Source organism: Schistocerca americana, chromosome 4 (genome assembly GCF_021461395.2).
Source record: "Schistocerca americana isolate TAMUIC-IGC-003095 chromosome 4, iqSchAmer2.1, whole genome shotgun sequence".
NCBI classification, from domain to species: Eukaryota; Metazoa; Arthropoda; class Insecta; order Orthoptera; family Acrididae; genus Schistocerca; species Schistocerca americana.
The window spans coordinates 827,270,841-827,298,489 of record NC_060122.1 but is presented as its reverse complement, the minus strand read 5'-3'; the positions used below and the strand labels follow the sequence as shown (position 1 = coordinate 827,298,489).

Here is a 27,649-nt window from a genome sequence, read left to right as displayed (position 1 = left end):
ATAGCAGTTGTTTTTCAATTCCGATATCGTTTATTTCAATATTTTCCATTTTGGCGTCCGTGCGACGGCTGAAGTCAGGGACCGTGTTACGATTTTCCGCAGTGAAACAGTTTCGGAACACTGAATTCAGTATTTCTGCCTTTCTTCGGTCGTCCTCTGTTTCGGTGCCATCGTGGTCAACGAGTGACTGAATAGGGGATTTAGATCCGCTTACCGATTTTACATATGACCATAACTTTTTAGGGTTCTTGTTTAGATTGTTTGCCAATGTTTTATGTTCGAATTCGTTGAATGCTTCTCTCATTGCTCTCTTTACGCTCTTTTTCGCTTCGTTCAGCTTTTCCTTATCAGCTATGATTCGACTACTCTTAAACCTATGATGAAGCTTTCTTTGTTTCCGTAGTACCTTTCGTACATGATTGTTATACCACGGTGGATCTTTCCCCTCGCTTTGGACCTTAGTCGGTACGAACTTATCTAAGGCGTACTGGACGATGTTTCTGAATTTTTTCCATTTTTGTTCCACATCCTCTTCCTCAGAAATGAACGTTTGATGGTGGTCACTCAGATATTCTGCGATTTGTGCCCTATCACTCTTGTTAAGCAAATATATTTTCCTTCCTTTCTTGGCATTTCTTATTACACTTGTAGTCATTGATGCAACCACTGACTTATGATCACTGATACCCTCTTCTACATTCACGGAGTCGAAAAGTTCCGGTCTATTTGTTGCTATGAGGTCTAAAACGTTAGCTTCACGAGTTGGTTCTCTAACTATCTGCTCGAAGTAATTCTCGGACAAGGCAGTCAGGATAATGTCACAAGAGTCTCTGTCCCTGGCTCCAGTTCTGATTGTGTGACTATCCCATTCTATACCTGGTAGATTGAAGTCTCCCCCTATTACAATAGTATGATCACGAAACTTCTTCACGACGTTCTGCAGGTTCTCTCTGAGGCGCTCAACTACTACGGTTGCAGATGCAGGTGGTCTATAGAAGCATCCGACTATCATATCTGACCCACCTTTGATACTTAACTTAACCCAGATTATTTCACATTCGCATTCGCTAATAACTTCACTGGATATTATTGAATTCTTTACTGCTATAAATACTCCTCCACCATTGGCGTTTATCCTATCCTTGCGGTATATATTCCATTCTGTGTCTAGGATTTCGTTACTGTTCACTTCCGGTTTTAACCAACTTTCCGTTCCTAATACTATATGCGCACTATTTCCTTCAATAAGAGATACTAATTCAGGAACCTTGCCCTGGATACTCCTGCAGTTTACCAATATTACGTTGACTTTTCCTGTTTTTGGTCTCTGAGGACGGACGTTCTTTATCAACGATGATAATGTCCTCTCTGGTAAGCCGTCAGGTATTTTATCGTTTCGCCCAAGGGGGGGTCCCTCTAACCTAAAAAACCCCCGTGTGCACGCCACACGTACTCTGCTACCCTAGTAGCTGCTTCCGGTGTGTAGTGCACGCCTGACCTGTCTAGGGGGGCCCTACAGTTCTCCACCCAATAACGGAGGTCGATGAATTTGCAACCATTATAGTCGCAGAGTCGTCTGAGCCTCTGGTTTAGACCCTCCACACGGCTCCAAACCAGAGGACCGCGATCGACTCTGGGCACTATGCTGCAGATATTAAGCTCAGCTTGCACTCCGCGTGTGATGCTGGTTGTCTTCACCAAATCAGCCAGCCGCCGGAAGGAACCAAGGATGGCCTCAGAACCCAAGCGGCAGGCGTCATTCGTTCCGACATGTGCTACTATCTGCAGCCGGTCACACCCAGTGCGTTCAATAGCTGCCGGAAGGGTCTCCTCCACATTACGGACGAGACCCCCCGGCAAGCACACCGAGTGCACACTGGCATTCTTCCCCGACCTACCCGCTATTTTCCTGAGGGGCTCCATAACCCGCCTAACGTTGGAGCTCCCTATAACTAATAGGCCCGCCCTCTGTGACTGTCGGGACCTTGCCGGAGAATCGGCCACTGGCCCAACAGGCGAGGCATCCTGTGGTGGCTCGGAAACGATGTCATCACCACTAGGAAGCACCCCGTACCTGTTGGAAAGGGGTAAGGCAGCTGCCACGCGGCCAGATCCCACCTTCGCCTTTCGGCCAGGCACGCGCGAGCTCACCACTGTCCGCCATTCACCCTGGAGTGATGGCTGACCGGTAAGATGCTCACTGCCGGAAGACGCAGCGACATCAGGGGTTCCATGTGATTCCAAGGCCACCGAAGTAGGCATAGGTGTCACCACAGTTGCCCCAACGCCACTACGAGCCGACGCCTGCGCCTCGAGCTCGATGAGCCTAACAGACAAAGCCTCCACCTGCCCCCCGAAGAGTGGCCAATTCTCCTTGCGTCCGCTCACAACAACCACAGTCCCTACACATGACTATGTTTACCCTACTCTATACGGTGACAAATTCCCAAGATAATCTTCTGATGAGCTACTCTGATAATCAAGAAGCACTCACTGAAATACGAGACGCGAAAACTACGCTAGGTTTTCCCAGAAAAACTATTTAAAAGCTAAGCGCAGCAAATAAGTACAAAAACGCTTTATACAAACAGTACTCGCTGCTGCTGGTGCTCTCGCTCTGGCTGTCACAAGACAACTGTACCAAAATGTAAACAAAAATAAGACTATAACCCTACTTTATGATCTTTTCGCATTTTCTGGAATAATACGCCAAGAAAAGTGAAACCTGTGATGGTGAGCTCAAAGAACACACCAATACACATATTTAATTAGTTATCAGTATTAAACTGAGTTTTATTTCAGACTAAATCACGTATTTGTATGAGAGCACAAAAATCGCATGTCTCGCCTGGTGCAGGGCTACCAACCACAATGCTGTTAAATGTCAAGCATCCCTTTTCAAATTTTAGTTAGTGATGGAAACATCGCTTCATCATATATAATTGTGTATGTGAGTGTGTTTTTGGGTATGTGTATTTGCACTCTAGCTCATTGCATTGTTCTGAAAGCTACTGCCTAACAATAGCTCAACGCTTCTACTATTCAGTGAGTTGTCTTCTCTACCCCTAAATTGTTTACATCATCATATATCTATAAAGTAGTGGTTTGACCACTAATTCATACTTGAAAACGAATGTTTGATATACAAAAATTGTCATTTAAAAAATTTTAATTTTGCAAAAGACACTAAGTGTTATTTATATATTTTTCACTTGGTGTTACTCCATGTCACCATGGCAGATGTTACCAATATTGTTTCATAGTTACTGTGTCAAATAGAAAACTTTGATACATGTGTTTACTATTGGAAATACATATGCTTCTAAATGTTCATTTTTTGTTATTGTTGTGTTTCAGCTGGGATGAAACACACTTTGGAAAAATGGGAAGCTGGTACATTAATAGGACATTTTTCTTTGACGTGCATCCCCCACTTGGAAAGGTATGTCAAAATGATTATTTTCTTTAAATTAAAAGACATGCCAATTTTAAAATTTGGGCTGTCTGCATTGAACCAGTCAGAAGACTGGTGACTCGAAAAGAAAAATTGTCGTGGTTAAAGTGATATTTTATGCTACAAAAGACAGGGATGGCTAATAGACTGTTAAAGTGTAATGCTCTGCACTAGATATTTTATTTAAAAGAAATAATTTTAACTATTAAAATTAAGACATTATAGTGTAACTGGAGCTTTCATTCTGAAAATGTGATATCACTGCTAAAGTGTCTTCATAGTGAATGACTAACCTATAAAAGAAGGCATGAGGAATTTGAAAACTGTAGCAGTAAGACAGTAAATTTGCTCTTAATTACTGAAATGCTCTATGTCGTGTATCAGTGAGCTATGCCAAGAATTTTTCAGTCGCTTTTGTTTACTGATTTTTGTTTACCTTAATGTTTGGCAGTCCACTGGCAAAATGACAATGAAGTTGTTTCATAGATGCAGACACCATCACCAGTCAATTTTTACTGCACTAGTGGAAATCTCATTCTGGCAAAACTGACGTCTATGAAGTGACATCCACTTCCTCTTGAGAGATGTATATACTGTATTTTGTATTTACAATTCAGAACACTTCAGTTACATATCATTTACAAGCATGCCACAACCTGCAGAAAGACTGTGCTTGTATCCCCATCTTGCAGATATCCTGTACCCATCCAAACCCAAGCAGATGCACAAAATAAATGACAATTCCATGCATAATATGTGGGTCACAACTAAGTAACTAACTTGAAAACACTTGTACTATTAGAATGTAACAATATATCAATTCCATCCTGGATTTTCCATTGTTTGATTTACACTATTAGAGAAAGACATAGGGTAAGACATATCACTTTCCCCATGTGATATGTTACGCCACAATATCATGGGCTACAGAAATTATACAGCTGTTGAAAATATGGGCATAATAAACCATTTTTGTTCCTGAAACCATTTATGCTGCTATACTATATTTTTAAATTATTTTTTTTTTTATTTTTTGTATGTCATGTTTGGCCAGTATCAAGTATTTTACTATTTTCAATACATAGAAGAACAATATAAATGAATTTTGGTGAATGGACCTTAAAATAAACTTCAAAAATAGCCTAATCAAACAGTACCACATAATATATGTTAAAAACCAATTAAGTACAATTGACTAACCATTACTCACAAAAGTGTGGAATCAGGTATGTCATATCATCATGTAGTATACGATCTGTTAAAACTCCATTTCATTTAATAATTTTGTCATTGGCTACAGAAGAATCATTATTTGTTCACCTTACATTTAAAAAAAAAATAGCAATACAAGTGGACTTTTAGGCACGTAGTGAATGAAATGGAAAAATATAAAGTGAAGGACTACTCTTCAGGGTTGTTAGGTTGGCTGGAGGCAGTCTCATCACCCCTAGGGGTAGGGCAGTAGGTGGGAAAGGGATGACATGTAAAAATAATTCAGTATTAATGTTGAATCCATAGTTTTGAGGACTACTAGTCCTATATCCCAGACAGATTTTTTTTTGAATGCCCACCAGAACTCTTGGAGGTCAATCCCATCAGGCATTGATATTATGGCAGATGCCATGACTGCAAAGGGTACTGCGAGAGTGACAGGGTGAATTGCTGGTGAGACCAGCTCCAGGAAGTGGGTCACATAGAAGAACATTGTAACACATGGCTATCTTATAAACGTGGACATTGTTGCACTGTTTAAACTTTATGTCAGCTACTGAATCACTGCATAGTGTACCTTGGACTGGCATACATTGTTGGACTTAAGAGTTTAGTTGCCTTAGCAGTGTTTATGCAAGTTTTGTTAACATCTCCCATCTTTAGGTAATGGATTTACACTGAACTTTCTTGTGGACTTGTTCAGCTGAACTTGGGACAATATATTTCATATCAAGCAATAAAGGGGTTAAATAACAACACAAAAGCTAGAGCAATTGGTGGCAGTATCAGTGCCATGTCAGTCCACGTTTGCTTGAGCAGTACTCTGTTGATTCATGTGTGTAAGTGATTTTGGGTGTAGTGACGGAAAAGGAGTATTCCACATTGCAGCAAATTATTGATTGCTTTTATTAAACTGAAGAAAAGAACATTAATTTATATTTATTAGATGGAAAGAGATACAGAAATGAGGATATAGTTACTGCATTAGAAAAATCAAAACACCTGTACACTCTATACAAAGTAGATGGTTAATTTGTAAAATGTTATAGTGACTCTGTTTTCACAACAAAGGCTCTCATACACTATCAGTGGCTAGTGACAAAACATTTTCTAAGTCTGTGTGCAAGAATATGAGTATGCCTTGACACATTTGGAAGTGTTCAAGCCATTCCAAGTCTCCAAAATGTTGGAACAGAATAATCTTCCATGAGTGACCACTTTGTACACTTTTTACTGTAACACGTGTAATTAAGAAAAAGTAATTTTGAATCAATTAAGTAGTGTGAGTAAGGATATTTCCAAAGTACTGAACCTCACTTCATAGTGGAGATGAAATCAGAAAGTTAATTTACTGACACCAGCTGATGCTTGGATGTTTTACTGGACTAGAAAAAGTGATTCAGGCGTAATGTGTAAATAAATAATAAATTATCACCACTTGGTAATTTATGTTATCTTTCCAAGGCGTACAGTTGAGAACATCATACTACTCTGGTAGAAAAACTTAAGCATTATGGAATTGATGGCTTTACACACAACTGGTTTGAATCATAGCTAATAAACAGAAAGCAAAAAATCATACTTAGTAATCCAATGTTGAGAGGAAAGAACATTTTAGTGATTAGGGAGAATTAATGGAAGGAATCCCAGAAGGTTCAATTTTGGGTCCATTCCTATTCCTTATGCATGTGTATGACCATCCTTAATTCATCAAGCAGAATTGGTATTTTTTGCAAATGATACTAGTGTTGTAATATATCCCACTAGAGAGAGAGAGAGGAACAGAAGAGATTGTAAACGATGTTTTTCCAAAGAATTATTAAGTGCTTCCTTGCAAATGGACTCTCTCTTAATTTTGAGAGAACACGCTGTATTCAGTTCTGTACAATAAATAGAGTCATGCCAACAGTTGCTGTAGCATGGCTTATGGAATAACTTTCTGGGGTTACTAATCATTAAGGAACAAAGTACTGAGTGTACAGAAGTGAGCAGTAAGAATAATAACACCCTCAGTTATCATGTAGGCACCTCTTCAAGGAGTTAGGCATTTTAACTGCACCAATACAATACGTATATATTTACTAATGAAATTCATGATAAATAATCCATCACAATTTTAGAAGAAGAGTGATGTCCATACCTACAACACTACAGGGAAAAAAAAGACTTTTATTACCCATTATTAAAGCTGTCAGTGGCTCAGAAACAAGTTCAACTAAGCAGCAACAAAAATTTTTGATCTTTTGCCAATACCATAAAATGTCTGGCAGGTAGTGCAGGAAAGCAGATTCTGAACCTAGCCTAAAATCACTTTTCCTAGACAACTCCTTCCATTCCACAGACGAATTTTTAGTGAAAAACTGGTAGCATAGGGAAAAAAGAAAAAAAATTCTTGTGTAGTTGCATGATTAAGACTGAAAAAATAATATGTTTATTAATGTCAATACTAATTGTGTATACATATCCTGTAATCTGACTCATTCCACATGGTTTTGATAAAAAATCATTCAGATTATCTATGGAACCTGTAACTAACTAACTAACTGCCACTGGAAAAGAATTTTCAAAATTCGGTTTTCATCTTCTAGAAGTTCTGTGTAGATGTAATGTGTAGGAAATTTCTTTATGATGATACAATACTGTATGTGAAGAAGATGCTGATCTAGTTGAAGGGACTGTCTTATCATGAAAGTGAGAGGATGAGAAATTTGATAACATGGGATTGTTTGCTATTAACAACAGACTCTTAAGTGTTAAAGATTAGTGAGTTCTAGCAAGCAAATTTCTAAACTACTGAACTGGAAATCCTTAGTACCAGAGAAAGAAAAAAGAAAGAAAAACTGGACAATGGCTGGTTTGTGGGTGATACCATGAGTCTTTGAAGTCAGTCTACTGTCCATTCACCTGGCTGTGTGTCCCACCAACCTTCCATTTAATATTCATCATAGACATATTTTTGATCTGTTTGTTTACCTATTTACTAAAATGTAGACTTTCACACCCGGAAATATCATGTCCATTATAATTATCCGGGCTGTTATGCCGTGGTCGGTTGATGAATCCCGAAACGTTGGGAATCGACACGGAATTCATCAACCGACCACGGCATAACAGCCCGGATAATTATAATGTTTACCTATTTCTCATGCTATCTCAGTACTCATAATGTGCTACAGGACTGAAACTCGTCCTTCACTTGGCATCAGGTAGTATATGCCTTCTTAATTTAGGAGAAATTACACACTTTACCATAGAAGTGGTGTTGTGGGGCAGCATGTTTTACTGTTCTTTCCTGCAGTGGAAGTTCATCCACATGACAAGATCCTGTAAATTACTGATGTGGTCAACATGAAAATAGCCTTAGCAAAGTTACATGCAATTTGCAGTCGTCTTGTCCACATTTCTGTTTGCCATGGCAGAAAAGTAAACTCTCTTTCACTACTGTGAGGGACTGAGGAAGTTACTATGAAAATTAAAAGTTTACTGATTGTAATAAGCTGTACTTCCCCATGAACCATGGACCTTGCCGTTGGTGGAGAGGCTTGCGTGCCTCAGCAATACAGATGGCCGTACCGTAGGTACGACCACAACGGAGGGGTATCTGTCGAGAGGCCAGACAAACGTGTGGTTCCTGAAGAGGGGCAGCAGCCTTTTCAGTAATTGCAGGGGCAACAGTTTGGATGATTGACTGACCTGGCCTTGCAACATTAACCAAAACGGCCTTGCTGTGCTGGTACTGCGAATGGCTGAAAGCAAGGGGAAACTACGGCCGTAATTTTTCCCGAGGGCATGCAGGTTTACTGTATGGATAAATGATGATGGCGTCCTCTTGGGTAAAATATTCCGGAGGTAAAATAGTCCCCCATTTGGATCTCCGGGCAGGGACTACTCAGGAGGACATCGGTATCAGGAAAAAGAAAACTGGCGTTCTACAAATCGGAGCGTGGAACGTCAGATCTCTTAACAGGGCAGGTAGATCAGAAAATTTAAAAAGGGAAATGGATAGGTTAAAGTTAGATATAGTGGGAATTAGCGAAGTTCGGTGGCAGGAGGAACAAGACTTTTGGTCAGGTGAATACAGGGTTATAAACCCAAAATCAAATAGGGGTAATGCAGGAGTAGGATTAATAATGAATAAAAAAATAGGTGTACGGGTAAGCTACTACAAACAGAATAGTGAACACATTATTGTGGCCAAGATAGACACGAAGCCCACGCCTACTACAGTAGTACAAGTTTATATGCCAACTAGCTCTGCAGATGATGAAGAAATTAAAGAAATGTATGATGAGATAAAAGAAATTATTCTGGTAGTGAAGGGAGACGAAAATTTAATAGTCATGGGTGACTGGAATTCGAGAGTAGGAAAAGGGAGAGAAGGAAATATAGTAGGTGAATATGGATTGGGGCTAAGGAATGAAAGAGGAAGTCGCCTGGTAGAGCTTCGCACAGAGCACAACTTAATCACAGCTAACACTTGGTTCAAGAATCATGAAAGAAGGTTGTATGCATGGAAGAATCCTGGAAATACTAGAAGGTATCAGATAGATTATATAATGGTAAGATAGAGATTTAGGAACCAGGTTTTAAATTGTAAGACATTTCCAGGGGCAGATGTGGACTCTGACCACAATCTATTGGTTATGAACTGTAGATTAAAACTGAAGAAACTGCAAAAAGGTGGGAATTTAAGGGGATGGGACCTGGATAAACTGAAAGAACGAGAGATTGTACAGAGTTTCAGGGAGAGCATAAGGGAACAATTGTCAGGAATGGGGGAAGGAAGTACAGTAGAAGAAGAATGGGTAGCTCTCAGGGATGAAGTAGTGAAGGCAGCAGAGGATCAAGTAGGTAAAACGACGAGGACTAGTAGAACTCCTTGAGTAACAGAAGAAATATTGAATTTAATTGATGAAAGGAGAAAATATAAAAATGCAGTAAATGAAGCAGGCAAAAAGGAATACAGACGTCTCAAAAATGAGATCGACAGGAAGTACAAAATGGCTAAGCAGGGATGGCTAGAGGACAAATGTAAGGATGTAGAGGCTTATCTCACTAGGGGTAAGATAGATACTGCCTACAGGAAAATTAAAGAGACCTTTGGAGAAAAGAGAACCACTTGTATGAATATCAAGAGCTCAGATGGAAACCCAGTTGTAAGCAAAGAAGGGAAAGAAGGAGTATATAGAGGGTCTATACAAGGGCGATGTACTTGAGGACAATAGTATGGAAATGGAAGAGGATGTAGATGAAGATGAAATGGGAGATAAGATACTGCGTGAAGAGTTTGACAGAGCACTGAAAGACCTGAGTCGAAACAAGGCCCCGGGAATAGACAACATTCCATTAGAACTACTGACGGCCTTGGGAGAGCCAGTCCTGACAAAACTCTACCATCTGGTGAGCAAGATGTATGAGACAGGTGAAATACCCTCAGACTTCAAGAAGAATACAATAATTCCAATCCCAAAGAAAGCAGGTGTTGACAGATGTGAAAATTACCGAACTATCAGTTTAATAAGTCACAGCTGCAAAATACTAACGCGAATTCTTTACAAATGAATGGAAAAACTGGTGGAAGCCGACTTTGGGGAAGATCAGTTTGGATTCCGTAGAAATGTTGGAACACGTGAGGCAATACTGACCTTACAACTTATCTTAGCAGAAAGATTTAAGAAAGGCAAACCTACATTTCAAGCTTTTGTAGACTTAGAGAAAGCTTTTGACAATATTGACTGGAATACTCTCTTTCAAATTCTAAAGGTGGCAGGGGTAAAATAAAGGGAGCGAAAGGCTATTTACAATTTGTACAGAAACCAGATGGCAGTTATAATAGTCGAGGGGCATGAAAGGGAAGCAGTGGTTGGGAAAGGAGTGAGACAGGGTTGTAGCCTCTCCCCGATGTTATTCAATCTGTGTATTGAGCAAATAGTAAAGGAAACAAAAAAAAAAAAAAATTCGGAGTAGGTCTTAAAATCCATGGAGAAGAAATAAAACTTTTGAGGTTCGCTGATGACATTTTAATTCTATCAGAGACAGCAAAGGACTTGGAAGAGCTGTTGAATGGAATGGACAGTGTCTTGAAAGGAGGATATAAGATGAACATCAACAAAAGCAAAATGAGGATAATGGAATGTAGTCGAATTAAGTCGGGTGATGCTGAGGGAATTAGATTAGGAAATGAGACACTGAAAGTAGTAAATCAGTTTTGCTATTTGGGGAGAAAAATAACTGATGATGGACAGAGAGAGACTATAAAATGTAGACTGGCAATGGCAAGGAAAGCGTTTCTGAAGAAGAGAAATTTGTTAACATCGAGTATAGATTTAAGTGTCAGGAAGTCGTTTCTGAAAGTATTTGTATGGAGTGTAGCCATGTATGGAAGTGAAACATGGACGATAAATGGTTTGGACAAGAAGAGAATGGAAGCTTTCGAAATGTGGTGCTACAGAAGAATGCTGAAGATTAGATGGGTAGATCACATAACTAATGATAAAGTATTGAATAGAATTGGGGAGAAGAGGAGTATGTGACACGACTTGACAAAAAGAAGGGACCAGTTAGTAGGACATGTTCTGAGGCATCAAGGGATCACAAATTTAGCATTGGAGGGCAGCATGGAGGGTAAAAATCGTAGGGGGAGACCAAGAGATGAATACACTAAGCAGATTCAGAAGGGTGTGGGTCGCAGTAAGTACTGGGAGATGAGGAAGCTTGCACAGATAGGGTAGCATGGAGAGCTGCATCAAACCAGTCTCAGGACTGAAGACCACAACAACAAACAGCAATAATAAAATTATAAAATCATCATGTCTGTTTGAACACACAAATCTCCAGACCTATTACACAAATTTTAATGGTGTTTTCACTGGTAACTCGAGTGTAGCATGGGGCAACAACATGTTTTATTTCATCAGAATCAGATCACGGGAAAAACATTATGATTTAAAATTTTATCTAAAATTGCCCCATCTGTCTATTTGAACATGCTAATCTCCAAAACTATCTACAGATTTTCACTGGATTTTCACAGGTAACATGAGCATAGCTTGTCCTTAAGCAGGTTTTTTATGATCAAAATCAGATCATGGGGAAAAAGATACCATAATTTAAAGTTTTAGGAATATGCTTAGTTCTGATGTTTACCTTAGTGATATTGTAATACACTAAATAATGAGTATGGCAATGTTAGATTTGTAGCACACCAAATAACCAATAGATCACGCTTTTAGTTTTTTTTTTTTTAACCCTGTGGCAGATGTGTTTTTTTGGAAGTGTTCATCAGTGACAGAATTAAGTGCCCAATCCTGCCTACACAAATGCAAACTCATAGCGGATTTACTTGGGTCACAGATAAGTATTTACTAATTTTGTTTTGTTTATTGTGTGTTAAAAACTCAACAAAATTGCTTTGCTTCTCTCAATAGGTTTCATTTATATTTGATTTTTTGGCTGGGAAAAATGAATTAATTGAAAAGTGATCCTGTAAGGATTTCGTCTTATATATTGGTTGAGGTACAGAACCCTAAAAAGTGATGGTATGCAAAGGCCCTTTTTTAACCACTGTTGCGAAACGCATGTGTGTTTGGGGGAGGGGGGGGGGGGGCGGGGCGGGCATGTGTGCACACACTCCACTTGCTGCACTGGTTTAGAATATAGGTAGTGCACAAAAATCTATGAGACCAAATTTTAAACATTCCAAATAAACTGAAACCTTTCTCTCTCAGAGCTTGTATGCTGACAACCATTTGAGGCACATGTTCATGGTAGCTACGAGTACTAACTGTACAATGTAAACCGTCATGAAACTCTGGTACTGTCTTGTTGACTGACTGTTATACACACAGTTGACAAAATGACTGAGCCATGAGGTTTCTGCAGGTTTGATTATATAGTCTTAGTGCATGCCAAGAAATGGAGCAACCATTTCTAAACTGCCAGTGCACCTGCCCCCGTGTTCTAAAAGTACGCCCTTGGCACACTAAATTTGTGGTAACTTTCCCAATTGAAATTTCATTGACACTCTAATTTTTCCTATTGTGAGTCTTTCTCTAAGGGACATTCCATTTAAATTTTGTTTATACATTGCTGGCCACCCAAAATTCAGCATCCTGAAAGAAGCATACAAATCGGGTGAAAATGCAGCATGTGTTTGTGGAAACGAGAGATGCACACGATAAGCATTTTGGTGAAGGTGCACTGCACAGGTGCCAGTAGCACCACATAGAAGTGCTATATAAAGAGTGAACAAATCGTCATGTGAATGCACTGGAATTGTTCTGTCATTTGGTTGTTTTGCATAAGCAGATTCAGTAGAGAAAAGTGAGTGCCTTTTTAGCATGTTTCGGAGGTCAACTGAGCAAGAATAGTTGCTTATAGGGATTGCAGATTAACCTTCAGAGAAGTCGGTGATCGTATTGGACAGAACCAAGCAACTGTGATGTTGATCTGTAATTGCTGGATGCAGAATGGAACAACGGATCAACAGGACCAATTGCCCTCACCTCATTGCACCACTACATGTGATGACAGGCATGTTGTGCACATGGCAGTGGTGGATCGCTCTGCCACATCACGAGCTGTATCACAACAATTTTGATCTGTTGTGCAACATGCAGTGTCCACACTTACCATTCACTGTTGTTTGCTGCAGAGTGGACTGTCCACAAGATGTCCATTGCTGCATTTACCACTGAATTAGTGCCACAGGTGTTTGTGCTGGCAATGGTGTATTGAGCAACAGACATGGGCAACTGAATGGAAGAACATTGTTACTACCAACGAATCCTGATTCTGCCTGTGCCACAATGATGGCCGGATTAGAGCCTGGAGACACCATGGTGAGAGACTGTTGAACAGTTGCCTTGTGCATCACCATACTGGTCCTGCATCCAGTACTATGGCTTGGGGTGGTATTGGATTCTGCTCCCGCAACCCCTTCTAGTACACATTACCATTAGGCTAACCAGCCAGCATTACATCTACAAAGTGTTGGAGCCTGTTGTCCTCCAATACCTTCGGAGCTTGCTGATGGCTGCATTGCAACACAATAATGCATGACCACCTATAGCACACATCAGATTGCATTGCTGCCTTGGCCTCCCCGTTCTCCACATCTCTTGCCTATCAAAAATGTCTGGTCAATGATTGCGGAACGACTGGGCCAGAACATGCCACACACTACTACACCAGATCAGCTATGGCAATATGTGCAAGCAGCATGCACTGCTACACCCCAACATCACATCCAGAGCCTCTTCGATTTAATGCTGAACGTGTAGCAGCAGCTATAGCCAGTTATGACGACTACACTCAATAGTGATTTTATCATCTTCCTCACTTCACATGGAGCCATATTTTCAATCACATGATCATTGTACAATGTGCTATCTCCCAAATCAATTTGGATGTGGTATCTCCAGTCCTTCTTGTTGTTGCATTTCGGATGGCCAACTGTGTATATCATAATAAATGTAGTTGGTATGGTGTTTTAAATGAAACTTCATGTGGTCTTTATCCTCTGAGCTGTCCATTCTGTCTTTGCTGTACCCATTTAAATTACATTAATCCTTTTGAAATTGGTACATCAGACTCATTTTCTAGACAGAATATGGTGCTGTAACCTCTGTATTCTAACTTATACGTAAAATTGTTAAAAGTAATTTTACAGGACACTTCTGTATAATATAAACACAGAAAACTGCTACCAGTCACTTTTTTAAAATGGTTATTTATTCCATAAACCAGTCTTTGAACCTGAAGATGAGCCTGAATTGGTTTGAAAGGTTCATGGAATAAATAACTGTTTCAAAAAAGTGACTGGTTGCAGTTTTTTTGTATTCCTATTAAATAAACAGTCACAGGTTCTTAAACATCTGTAATTGATAAGCCCAATGTACTGCTGTACAATTTTCATACCAAAATACACATACTATTAAGAAGTCAACTCTGTATCTTGAAATTCACCTGGATGTAAAACTTCATAAAAATTGATTTTTGGAGAAACTATTTATCTGGTGATATTCAAATTCTAGATTCATTACTTTTACATGTTTACACACATTTTTATTATCAATTTACGTGTGTTTTGATGTTGTGGTCTTCAATCCAGAGACAGCTTTCCATGCTTCTCTATCCTGAGCAAGCCTCTTCATCTCCGAATAAGTACTGCAATCCTTCTGAATCTGCTTAGTGTATTTATCTCTTGGTCTCTCTCTGTGATTTTTACCCTCCACACTTGCCTTCAATACTAAATTGGTGATCCATTGATGCTTCAGAATGTGTCCTCCCAACTGATCCCTCCTCCTAGACACATTGTGCCACAATTTCCTCTTCTCCCCAAATCTATTCATTACCTCCTCATTAGTTACATGATCTATCCACCTAATCTTCAGCATTCTTTTGTAGCACCACATTTCAAAAGCTTCTATTCTCTTCTTGTCTACACTGTTTATCATCCGTGTTTCACTTTCATACATGGCTACACTCCATACAAATACATCCATAAAAGACTTCCTGACACTTAAATCTATACTCGATGTTAACAAATTTCTCTTCTTCAGAAACGCTTTCCTTGCCATTGCCAGTCTACATTTTATAGTCTCTCTCTGACCATCATCAGTTATTTTTCTCCCCAAATAGCAAAACTGATTTACTACTTTCAGTGTCTCATTTACTAATCTAATTCCTTCAGCATCTCCTGATTTAATTTGACTACATTCCATTATCCTCATTTTGTTTGTGTTGATGTCCATCTTATATCCTCCTTTCAAGGCACTGTCCATTGCATTCAGCTGCTCTTCCAGGTCCTTTGCTGTCTCAGACAGAATTACGATGTCATCAGCAAACCTCAAAGTTTTTATTTCTTCTCCATGGATTTTAATTCTTAATAAATTTTTTTTTGTTTCCTTTATTGCTTGCTCAATATATATATTGACTAACATTGGGGATAAGCTACAACCCTGTCTCACTCTCTTCTCAACCACTGCTTCTCTTTCATGCCACTCGACCCTTGCAACTGCCATCTGGTTTCTGTACAAATTGTAAATAGACTTTTTCTTCCTGTATTTTACACCTGCCACCTTACGAATTTGAATGAGAGTATTCCAGTCAAAATTGTGAAATTTCTTTATGTCTACAAATGCGAGAAATGTAGGTTTGCCTTCCCTTAACCTATCTTCTAAGATGAGTCGTAGGGTCAGTATTGCCTCGCGTGTTCGAACATTTCTGCAGAATCCAAACTGATCATCCCAGAGGTCAGCTTCTACCACTTTTTCCATTCGTTTGTAAAGGATTCATGTTAGTATTTTGCACTTATTAAACTGATAGTTCGATAATTTTCACAGAAGTTGCAAGGCATTTTGCCAGTTTCATACATCTTGCTCGCCAGATGGAATGTTGTCTACTCCTGGGGCCTTGTTTTGACTTAGGTCTTTCAGTGCTCTCTCAAATTCTTCTTGCAGTATCATACCTCTCCTTTCATCCTCATCTACATCCTCTTCCATTTCCATAATATTGCCCTTGTGGTGTCACCGCCAGACACCACACTTGCTAGGTGGTAGTTTTCAATCGGCCGCGGTCCATTAGTACATGTCGGACCCGCGTGTCGCCACTGTGTGATCGCAGACCGAGCGCCACCACAAGTCAGGTCTCGAGATACGGACTAGCACTCGCCCCAGTTGTACGGACGACGTAGCTAGCGACTACACTGACGAAGCCTCGCTCCTTTGCCGAGCAGATAGTTAGAATAGCCTTCAGCTAAGTCAATGGCTACGACCTAGCAAGGCGCCATTAGTAACATTGCATGTATCTAAAGAGTCTCACTTGTATCGCCACAATCTCCAGATGTACCAAAAGGATGGATTAAAGTTAAGTATTCCAGAAGCTACGTACTTTTCTTTATAGCATTCATTACGTATCCTGTTTCAGACTTCACGCCATCCTGCTTTGGCTTGGCGCGTGCCTTTCGGCTTCCTCTCATTGTGTCTAGGCTGTCTTGTCTAGACACAACAGCCCTCAAGTACATTGCTATTGTATAGATCCTCTACGTACTCTTTCCACCTTTCTGCTTTCCCTTTCTTGCTTAGGACTGGTTTCCCATCTATGCTCTTGAGATTCATTTGTCCTCTAGCCATCCCTGATTAGCCATTTTACACTTTCTGTCGATCTCATTTTTGAGACATTTGTATTCCCTTTCACCTGCTTCATTTGCTGCATTTTTATATTTTCTCCTTTCATCAGTTAAATTCGGTATCTCTTCTGTTACCCAAAGATTTCTGCTAGCTCTCATTTTTTTACCTACTTGATCCTCTTCTGCCTTCACTATTTCATCTCTCAAAGCTACCCATTCTTCTTCTACTGCATTTCTTTCCCCTGATCGTGTCGACAGGTACCTAATGATATCTCTGAAACTCTCTACAACCTCTGGTTCTTTCAGTTTGTCCAGGTCGCATTGCCTTAAATTCCTGCCTTTTTTACAGTTTCTTCAGTTTTAATCTACAGTTCATAACCAATAAATTGTGGTCAGAGTCCACATCTGCCCCCTGTAACTGTCTTACAATTTAAAATCTGATTCCTAAATCTCTGTCTTACCATTATATAATCTATCTGGAAGCTTCCAGTGTCTCCATGCCTCTTCCATGTATACAATCTTCTTTCATGATTCTTAAACCAAGTGTTAGCTATGATTAAGTTATGCTCTGTGCAAAATTCTACCAGGCGGCTTCCTCTTTCATTCCTTACCCCCAGTCCATATTCACGTACTATGTTTCCTTCTCCCTTTTCCTACAATTGTATTCCAGTCCCCCATGACTATTAAATTTTCATCTCTCTTAACTATCTGAATAATTTTATCATACTTTTCTTCAACTTCTTCATAATCTGCAGAGCTATTTGGCATACAAACTTGTGCTACTGTGGTAGGTGTGGGCTTCATGTCTATTTTGACTACAATAGTGTGTTTACTATGGTGTTCATAGTAGCTTATCCACATTCCTATTTTTTTTACTCTTTATTAAACCTTCTCATGGATTACTGTAATTTGATTTTGTATTTATAACTCTTATTCACCTGACCAGAAGTCTTGTTCCTCCTGCCACTGAACTTCACTAATTCCCACTGTATCTAACTTTAACGTATCCATTTCCATTTTTTAAATTTTCTAACCTACCTGCTGGATTAAGGGAAATTCCACGCTCCGATCCATAGAACACCAGTTTTGTTTCTCCTGATAACGACATCCTCCTGAGTAATTTCCGCCCAGATATCCGAATGGGGGACTATTTTACCTCCATAATATTTTGACCAAGAGGACATCATCATTTAACCATACAGTAAAGCTGCATGCTCTTGGGAAAAATTATGGCTGTAGTTTCCTCTTGCTTTCAGCCATTCACAGTACCAGCACAGCAAGGCCAGTTTGGTTGATGTTACAAGCACAGATCAGTCAATCATCTAGACTGTTGCCCCTGCAACCACTGAAAAGGCTGCTGCCCCTCTTCAGGAACCACACAGTTGTCTGGCCTCTCAACCCCTCCGTTCTGGTTGCACCTACAGTACAGCTATCTTTATCGCTGAGGCACGCAAGCCTTCCCACCAATTGCAACTTCCATGATTCATGGGGTTACATGATTATAAAAATATTAAAATTTTACATATGCAATTGCATAATGTTATGGCTGCCACACAAAGAAGGCTTGGCCTTGGAACAGAGGGGCAGTCCCTATCTCTCTCATTCTTTTTTAACTCACAGCTGTCACTAGCTGTCAAAAGCACTTACTACCCCACAGTGTCCTTATTGGCCACTGAGCTCACTGCCATACATTTTGATCAGTGGAAGGTAATATATGATCTGCATGTCAGTGACTATTCCCAGTTTGTCTCTGTTACTAGTGTACATTAAGAACAGAGCCAGAAAGAAAAAGTACTGTGTTAAATAATGGAAAATCCAGGATGGAATGTAACAACCTTATGAAAAGGATAGTTGCTACTCACCATATAGCAGAGATGCTGAGTCACAGATAGTTACAACAAAAAGACTGTCACAAAATAAGCTTTCAGCTGACAAGGACTTTGTCAAAAATAGATAACAGACACACAAACACACACACACACACACACACACACACACGACTGCAGTCTCTGGCGGTTGAAGCCACACTGCGAGCAGCTGCAACAGCAGTGCATGATGGGAGAGGCAACTGGGTGGGGGTTGTAGAAGGCTGGGGTGGGGAGGGGGAGGGATGCAGAGTAGGGGTGGGGGACAGTAAAGTGCTGCTGGGAGTGTGTAGAGACAAGGTGCATTCAGGAGGTTATATGGAGGGTGGGGTAAGGAAGGGGGTAGTGGAAAAAGAGAGAGGTAAAAAGACTAGGTGTTTTGGTGGAATAGAGGGCTGAGTAGTGCTGGAATGGGAACAGGGAAGGGGCTAGATGGATAAGGACAATGACTAACGAAGGTTGAGGCCAGCAGGTACGGGAGCCCAGGATATATTGCAGGAAGAGTTCCCACCTGCACTGGTGTTGGTGGGAAGGATCCACATGGCATAGGCTGTGAAGCAGTCATTAAAATGAAGGATATCATGTTGGGCGTCATTAAAATGAAGGATATCATGTTGGGCGGTGTGGTCAGCGACAGGGTGGTCTACTTGTTTCTTGGCCACAGTTTGTCCATGGCCATTCATGCGGACAGACAGCTTGTTGGTTGTCATGCCCACATAGAATGCAGCATGATGGTTGCAGCTTAGCTTGTAGATCACATTACTGGTTTCACAGGTAGCCCTTCCTTTGATGGGTTAGGTGATGTCTGTGACTGGGCTGGAGCAGTTGATGGTAGGAGGATGTATGGGACAGGTCTTGCATCTAGGTCTATTACAGGGATATGATTCGTGAGGTAAGTGGTTGGGAGCAGGGGTTGTGTATGGATGGATGAGTATATTGTGTAGGTTTGGTGGATGGCAGAATACCACTGTGGGAGGGGTGGGAAGGATAATGGGCAGGATATTTCTCATTTGAGGGCACAATGGGAGGTAGTCAAAGCATGGCAGAGAATGAAATTCAGTTGCTCCAGTCCTGGGTGGTACTGAGTTATTAGAGGAATGCTCCTCTGTGGCCGGGCAGTGAGACTTTGGAAGGTGATGGATGCATGGAAAGATAAGGTATGGGAATTTGTTTTTGTACAAGGTTGGAAGCACAATTACAGTTTGTGAAGGCCTCAGTGAGACCCTCGGTATTTATCAAGAGAGACTGCTCATCAATGCAGATGCGATAACCATGGGCAGCTAGGCTGTATGAAAGGGACTCCTTGGTATGGAACTGGTGGCAGCTGTTGAAATTGAGTTGTTGCTGGTGGTTTGCAGGTTTGATATGGACATTCACGTAGCCATCTCCGGGGTGGAATGTCAGCTAGCCTAATTGAGTGCTGTGCAACTGGTATTCTGTGTTTGTTCACAGAGACAACATTCAGTCAACTGCACAGCCACACCAAACATTTTTGACTCATAGGTATGTTAAGTGACTTATCAGCCTTTGTGATATGGAGGACAAATAGTTGTCAGATCTGAGAACAAATATCTGACAGGTCATCCGAGTGTATAACAAGGGATCAATAGTTTCTTAACTCCAGCCACCATTTTACATCTGCCACTGCAGTATAGAAATCTGTGAGAAGACTTCATAGAAAAACACTACATGTTCATTGTCTGTTTTATGATCTAATGTTAAGTCTGGTTTCAGTGGCCACAGACTGTGGCCATTTGTGTGCATGTGTTTTTTGTCTATATTTGACAAAGGTCTTGTTGGCCGAAAGCTCACTTTCTAACAGTCTTTTTGTTGTGCCTATCTGTGTTTCAGCATCTACACTATATGGTGAGTAGCAACTATTCTGTTCATAATATTGTTACATTTCATCCTGGATGTTCCATTGTTTGATTATGGTATAATGAAGTCCTCAAAATATTACAGAAAGAGGTCACTCAGTCTGTAGTATAGTACCTTCAAGTCATAGCATTTTCTTAGAGTTCAGAGCGAGGTTTTCAAGAATACCAAAAAGCAATGGGGAGGAGGGTACCACTTTCAGTTCTAGCAATGAAGAACTATAGAACCTTGTTGTCAACAATTGATAATACTTTGAAGACAGTAGTAACATTCATAAATATTATACTAGAAGAATAAATTCCTTTTATTCTCCATATTCAGCCTTAGTGTGGCACAGAAAGGAGTTATGGATACAACCACAAAAATATTTGACCATCTACACAGTTAAGTAAAGAGCACAGTAGATATTAAAATAGACTTCAAACACAAACTGAAGTCATATCTGCTTGATAACTCATATTCCATAGAAGAATTTCAGAATGTGTAATAATATTGTTAGTGTGTGTGTTTTGAAAAGACATACATAGTTAAGTATGAAGCACTGTATACAATTATATATCAACAAAAAGAATCAATTTTTGAAAACATAATGTAATTGGATGGATACAAAAATCTACTCACCAAGCAGCAGCAGGAGAAAACATGTAAAGCTTAAGTAAATGTGCAAGTTTTCGTAGTCAGTGGCTATTTGTTCTGACAATACAGTTGAAGGAGGAGGAAGAGGGATGAAGGGAAAGGACTTTCGAGTTCTGGGAAGTGGGGAGAGTTTGGAAATGTTGCCCAGAGCCCCACGTCTGGGAAGACTTACTAGACAAAATGAGAAGAGTCTTTCCTTCTCATCGCATCCAGTGGATGAGAGAGGGTGTGACTGGCAGCTGGTAATTGTTAGTTGTTACTATTTTAGAAGTGTGGTTTGCTCTTGTTTAGATTAAGGGTTTTGAGCCAAATCAACTGTCACATAAGAAGTTGGATGTCTTACACCCAAAGAGCATAGGATTAGTCAAAAGGACTGATAAAACAAACCTCATTCTCAGCTTATGTGTCAGAACCTAAGAACCTATTCCGAAAAAAAGTCTTGTGGCTGAATAAGAATATAAGCTTTGGTTGTTACCACAATCCTTGAGCTTCCCTGTATGGGTACTGAAACAGCTGCTGCATGAGTGACATAAGGCGCTATCAGGACATCGTGTGGATTGAACTGATGACAAAAAATTTTGGTAGAGGATGAGGGGGCAGAGAGGAGGGTCTTGACTAGGAGATCCTGTTTTCAGATCATGACAAAATTCAGTTGATGGATCTCTGATGAAGGATGGCGTTACATTTTTCAAGACGTGGGTGGTATTGGGTAATAAGGGAAGAACTGGTTGTAGACTGGCTTGCAGTGATGTTGGGTGCCTCTGGATTGCGGCAAGAGATAATGTGACTCCGTGGTTCAAAACACATAGGGAAGGGACATGCGTAAGTGGAATGAGTGATATTTGTTAATATTGCATATAGAATGAATTGTTGTAAGGAATTATGTCTTTTTGTAGGCACGTAAACAGTTTAATGGCAAAACATCCATATTCTATTTATTTATTAAATGTGTTATTGCAACTGAGCTACGCTCAAAGTCAAAATGCACCAAAGTAATACAAGTGTATGTCCTTCTATCTCCAAAGAAGATGAAGACATTGAAAAAAAAATGTTTAAGCGTTTGTTGAGATAAATCATTCAGTTCATTACGGGAGGCAGAATTTTAATTGTGATGAACAAGTGGAATCTGAGAGTCAGAAAAGGAAGAGAAGAGAAAATATTAGGAGAATATGGACTGGGGGAAGGAATGAAAGGATTATGTGCCTGGTAGAATTCTGCACAGAGCACAATTTAATCATTGCTAACACTTGATTAAAAAATCATTAAAGAAGGTTGTATAATATGTAAAAGAGACCTGGAGATACCAGGATCAGGTGGTTTACATAATGATAATACAGAGATTTCGAAACCAGGTTTTCAACTACAAAACATTTCCAGTGGTGAATGTGGACTCTTGATCATAATTTATTGGTAATGAGTTGCAGAAACACAAAACAGAAGAAATTACAAAAAAAGAGAAAATTAAGAGGATGAGATGTGAATAAGTTGAAAGAGCCAAAGGTTGTTGAGAGTTTCAGATGGAGCATTAGGCATCTATTGACTGAAACAGGACAAAGGACACTATAGAAGATGACTGAGTAGTTGTGAGAAATGGCATAGTGAAGGCAGCAGAGATACAACTAGGCAGAGACTTAAGGCCCAGTGGGAATACTTGGATAATATGTGAGCCATTGAATTTGATGTGTCGACAGAAGTGCCGACACAGTGTTATTTTGAGGGGGCCGAGAGGCACGCTATCTAACGCAGATGGGCGTGAAGTCTGGAACAAGATAACTATTGAATGGTAGCAAGAAAAGTACGTAGCTGGAATATACTTAACTTTATTCACTCCTTGTGATACATCTCTCTTGACTAGACAAATGAGACTCGTACGATACATGCACTGTTACAATTGGCGCCTTGCTAGGTCGTAGCCATGGACTTAGCAGAAGGCTATTCTAGCTGTCTCTCGGCAAATGAGAGGAAGGCTTCGTCCGTATTGTCGCTAGCAATGTCGTCCGTACAACTGGGGCGAGTTCTCTATCGTATCTCGAGACCTGCCTTGTGGTGGCGCTAGGTCTGCGATCACACAGTGGCGACACGCGGGTCCGACATGTACTAAATGGACCGCGGCCGATTTAAGCTACCACCAAGCAAGTGTGGTGTCTGGCGGTGACACCACAGAATTTGTCTCAATTCAGTCAAGAAAATAAATTATTAGACAGAATTTTTGGCCATCCTTACTTTCAGGAGACGGAATGTTTAGTACTGTCAATAGACACACTGGGGTGCAAAAGATAAGGATGAAAGGCACTTTTGCATGATGTGTCGCTGTCAATTAACAAAACTTGGTGAAACTTGGGTCCTGTCTAGAAAAAGCTACAAGAGTGTAGTAGAGAGGCTAACTGAAAGAAATACACAATGAGATGAAAAGAAATGGCACTTTTATTCAAAGAAAATAATTATTACACTAAAGTCATGATGGTTTATGATAGTCCCCTGGACATTAAAAAAGGTGGATGCAGACCTCTATAAGATGTGTGATCATCACAGATGGCAATGCATCTTCTGCAATGGGTTCCCATGCTGGCCATTAGGCTGGTAAGGCTCCGCCAGCGTGATGGGACAACTGCTGAATGGTTATTGGTGCGTGGGAACAAGCTACCATATATCTCTCCAATGCATTCCACAGGTGCTCAAAGGAAATGAGCAGACCTGTCCATTTGCCAAGTATCCTCTTGTTCCAAAAATTGCTCCACCTACACTGTACAATGCTGTCATGCTTTGTGGTCTGTAAAAATGAAATCAGTGTTGAATGCACCCCTGAAGAGATGCACATGGGGAAGTAGTGCAATGCACAGTAACACTGACAGGTGAGCATACCGGTACATCCAGAATCACTACTCAGACTGAATATGCTCTCATCTGAGGGAGCACGTGATCTCACACCTCAGTTCAGTATCTATGTTCTTGGCACTATTGCGAATGGTGCCTCCAGTATGTGGGTGTCGACAAAATGCAAGGTACTATCATTGGGCAAAGAGACCACCATATTGTCACCGTGCCACTGTAGAGCTTGAGATTGTGTGCTTTGCAGTACTGTTAAAGGGTGGTTGCAGTTGCGCCTGCTGCTTCATGTGGGGTAGCTTCTTGCTTGTTGCACAGTGTAGTGGTCATCTGCTGTTTGACATTAGTCGATCACCTCCCTTCCTTCAGGCAGCAGTGCCTGTGATTTGGAATGCACCCAATGCACATGAAAAAATGCTCTGAGCAATACCAAACACCTGGGCTACACAAGTCACATTTAACCTTTCTTCCAATCTCATAATGATTCTTCTCTGTGTGAAGTCATCCAAATATTGTCTCCAGACCACGTTATAATGAAGAACACCACCACAGTTCTCTGCAACTGCTCACTGATTGACACACACTGACTTCCCATTTCTTGAACTGCCTGGTGTTGTGGGGTCAGTCCCATTTGGCACTATAGGCACACCGATCTCGCACCATGTGATGTACAACTGTTTATGCATGACTGGGAGACCTCTGGCAACATGTTCCCTCACTTTCATTCATTTCCATTGAGTTGTTAATATGTTACTTTATCTATCTCATACTTATGTTTTATGGAGCAATGTATAAAAGTAAAATGATAACACTATTCAAGCTTTTGAAACTATTAGTTCCTTGGGGCAGAATGATGGATAGGTTGAGAAAAGTTAAAAAATGGGTCACTCAGACCCAAAGATGAGAGGGAAAATTAGAAAATAAAAGAAAGTTACACCTTGACACGGAATTGAACCCTTGTACTTGACTGTCCTAATGTAAAACTCTACCCCCTGCACTAATTGGGCAACACTGCTATGCAATGCTGCATGAAGAATGTTTGTGAGATGTGATACAGTGTTGCCAAATTGCCTTTCTTTGCAATCCATTTTCTACCAAAGATAGACAGAGGAGCAAATTTTGTTACAGATTTTTTGTGCTGTTAGTAAGCAAGGAACCGTACTGTGATGTCCGAGTGTGCAAATCTTTGGTACATGTGCTGGTCAACTTACTGTTTTTATTTATTTAATCGTATGGCTAGGGCCCCCTGTCGAGCAGGCCATTCGCCTGGTGCCGGTCTTTCAATTTGATGTCACTTTGGCGACCTGCAGTCGATGAGGGTGATAGGACGATGATGAGGACAGCACAACACCCAGTCCCTGGGCAGAGAAAATTTCCCGACCCAGCCGGGAATCGAACCCGGGCCCAGAGGATTGGCAGTCTGTCACGCTGACCATTCAGCTACCGGGGTGGAAAATTTACTGTTGCTAATATGCAATAGAAAATAAAAATATTTTATCAATATACATTTCATTTCTAATGTAATAAATTTGTTTTTACAGATGTTAATTGCTCTCTCAGGCTATCTGACTGGATATGACGGAACATTTCCCTTTGAGAAACCTGGTGACAAATATGAAAACGTGAATTACACGGGAATGCGTGTGGTGAGTATTTTGTGGGCAAAATTTGAGATAAAATTATTTTGTTACTATGATGCGTTTCCTGAGTACAATTTTGGGTCTGACCTAGATTTGATTTTGTTGTGTAAGAATTTTGAGAATGCCTTATGTATAACGCTATTACAGGTTTACTCAATCTAACACATGTGAAGGTAATACTTTCTAAGAAATTAAATGTTGTTGTTGTTGTTGTTGTTGTGGTCTTCAGTCCTGAGACTGGTTTGATGCAGCTCTCCATGCTACACTATCCTGTGCAAGCTTCTCCATCTCCCAGTACCTACTGCAACCTACATCCTTCTGAATCTGCTTAGTGTATTCATCTCTTGCTCTCCCTCTACGATTTTTACCCTCCACGCTGCCCTCCAATACTAAATTTGTGACCCCTTGATACCTCAAAACATGTCCTACCAACCGATCCCTTCTTCTAGTGAAGTTGTGCCACAAACTTCTCTTCTCCCCAATCCTATTCAATACCTCCTCATTAGTTACGTGATCTACCCACCTTATCTTCAGCATTCTTCTGTAGCACCACATTTCGAAAGCTTCTATTCTGTTCTTGTCCAAACTAGTTATCGTCCATGTTTCACTTCCATACATGGCTACACTCCATACAAATACTTTCAGAAACGACTTCCTGACACTTAAATCTATACTCGATGTTAACAAATTTCTCTTCTTCAGAAACGATTTCCTGCCAGTCTACATTTTATTTCCTCTCTACTTCGACCATCATCAGTTATTTTACTCCCTAAATAGCAAAACTCCTTTACTAATTTAAGTGTCTCATTTCCTAATCTAATTCCCTCAGCATCACCCAGTTTAATTTGACTACATTCCATTATCCTTGTTTTGCTTTTGTTGATGTTTATCTTATATCCTCCTTTCAAGACACTGTTCATTCCGTTCAACTACTCTTCCAAGTCCTTTGCTGTCTCTGACAGAATTACAATGTCATCGGCGAACCTCAAAGTTTTTACTTCTTCTCCATGAATTTTAATACCTACTCCGAATTTTTGTTTTGTTTCCCTTACTGTTTGCTCAATATACAGATTGAATAACATCGGGGACAGGCTACAACCCTGTCTCACTTCTTTCCCAACCACTGTTTCCCTTTCATCCCCCTCGACTCTTGTAACTGCCATCTGGTTTCTGTACAAATTGTAAATAGCCTTTCGCTCCCTGTATTTTACCCCTGACACCTTCAGAATTTGAAAGAGAGTATTCCAGTTAACATTGTCAAAAGCTTTCTCTGAGTCTACAAATGCTAGAAACGTAGGTTTGCCTTTTCTTAATCTTTCTTCTAAGATAAGTCGTAAGGTCAGTATTGCCTCACGTGTTCCAGTGTTTCTACGGAATCCAAACTGATCTTCCCCGAGGTCCGCTTCTACCAGTTTTTCCATTCGTCTGTAAAGAATTCGCGTTAGTATTTTGCAGCTGTGACTTATTAAACTGATAGTTCGGTAATTTTCACATCTGTCAACACCTGATTTCTTTGGGATTGGAATTATTATATTCTTCTTGAAGTCTGAGGGTATTTCGCCTGTCTCATACATCTTGCTCACCAGATGGTAGAGTTTTGTCAGGACTGGCTCTCCCAAGGCCATCAGTAGTTCTAATGGAATGTTGTCTATTCCTGGGGCCTTGTTTCGACTCAGGTCTTTCAGTGCTCTGTCAAACTCTTCACGCAGTATCTTATCTCCCATTTTGTCTTCATCTACATCCTCTTCCATTTCCATAATATTGTCCTCAAGTACATCGCCCTTGTATAAACCCTCTATATACTCCTTCCACCTTTCTGCCTTCCCTTCTTTGCTTAGAACTGGGTTGCCATCTGAGCTCTTGATATTCATACAAGTGGTTCTCTTCTCTCCAAAGGTCTCTTTAATTTTCCTGTAGGCAGTATCTATCTTACCCCTAGTGAGACAAGCCTCTACATCCTTACATTTGTCCTCTAGCCATCCCTGCTTAGCCATTTTGCACTTCCTGTCGA

The 27,649-nt window shown here is 40.4% G+C and overlaps 1 protein-coding gene across 5 annotated transcripts in view; it reads left to right on the top strand.

The window, feature by feature from the left end:
* LOC124612316 (protein O-mannosyl-transferase 2) overlaps positions 1-27,649 on the top strand; it is a 192,500-nt gene that overhangs the window by 65,102 nt on the left and 99,749 nt on the right. For all 5 annotated transcript variants that reach the window (XM_047140443.1, XM_047140444.1, XM_047140445.1 and 2 more), the window contains 2 exons: positions 3,358-3,442; positions 25,540-25,644. In XM_047140443.1, the coding sequence (XP_046996399.1) occupies positions 3,358-3,442; positions 25,540-25,644 (190 nt within the window). The remainder of the gene's footprint in view (positions 1-3,357; positions 3,443-25,539; positions 25,645-27,649) is intronic.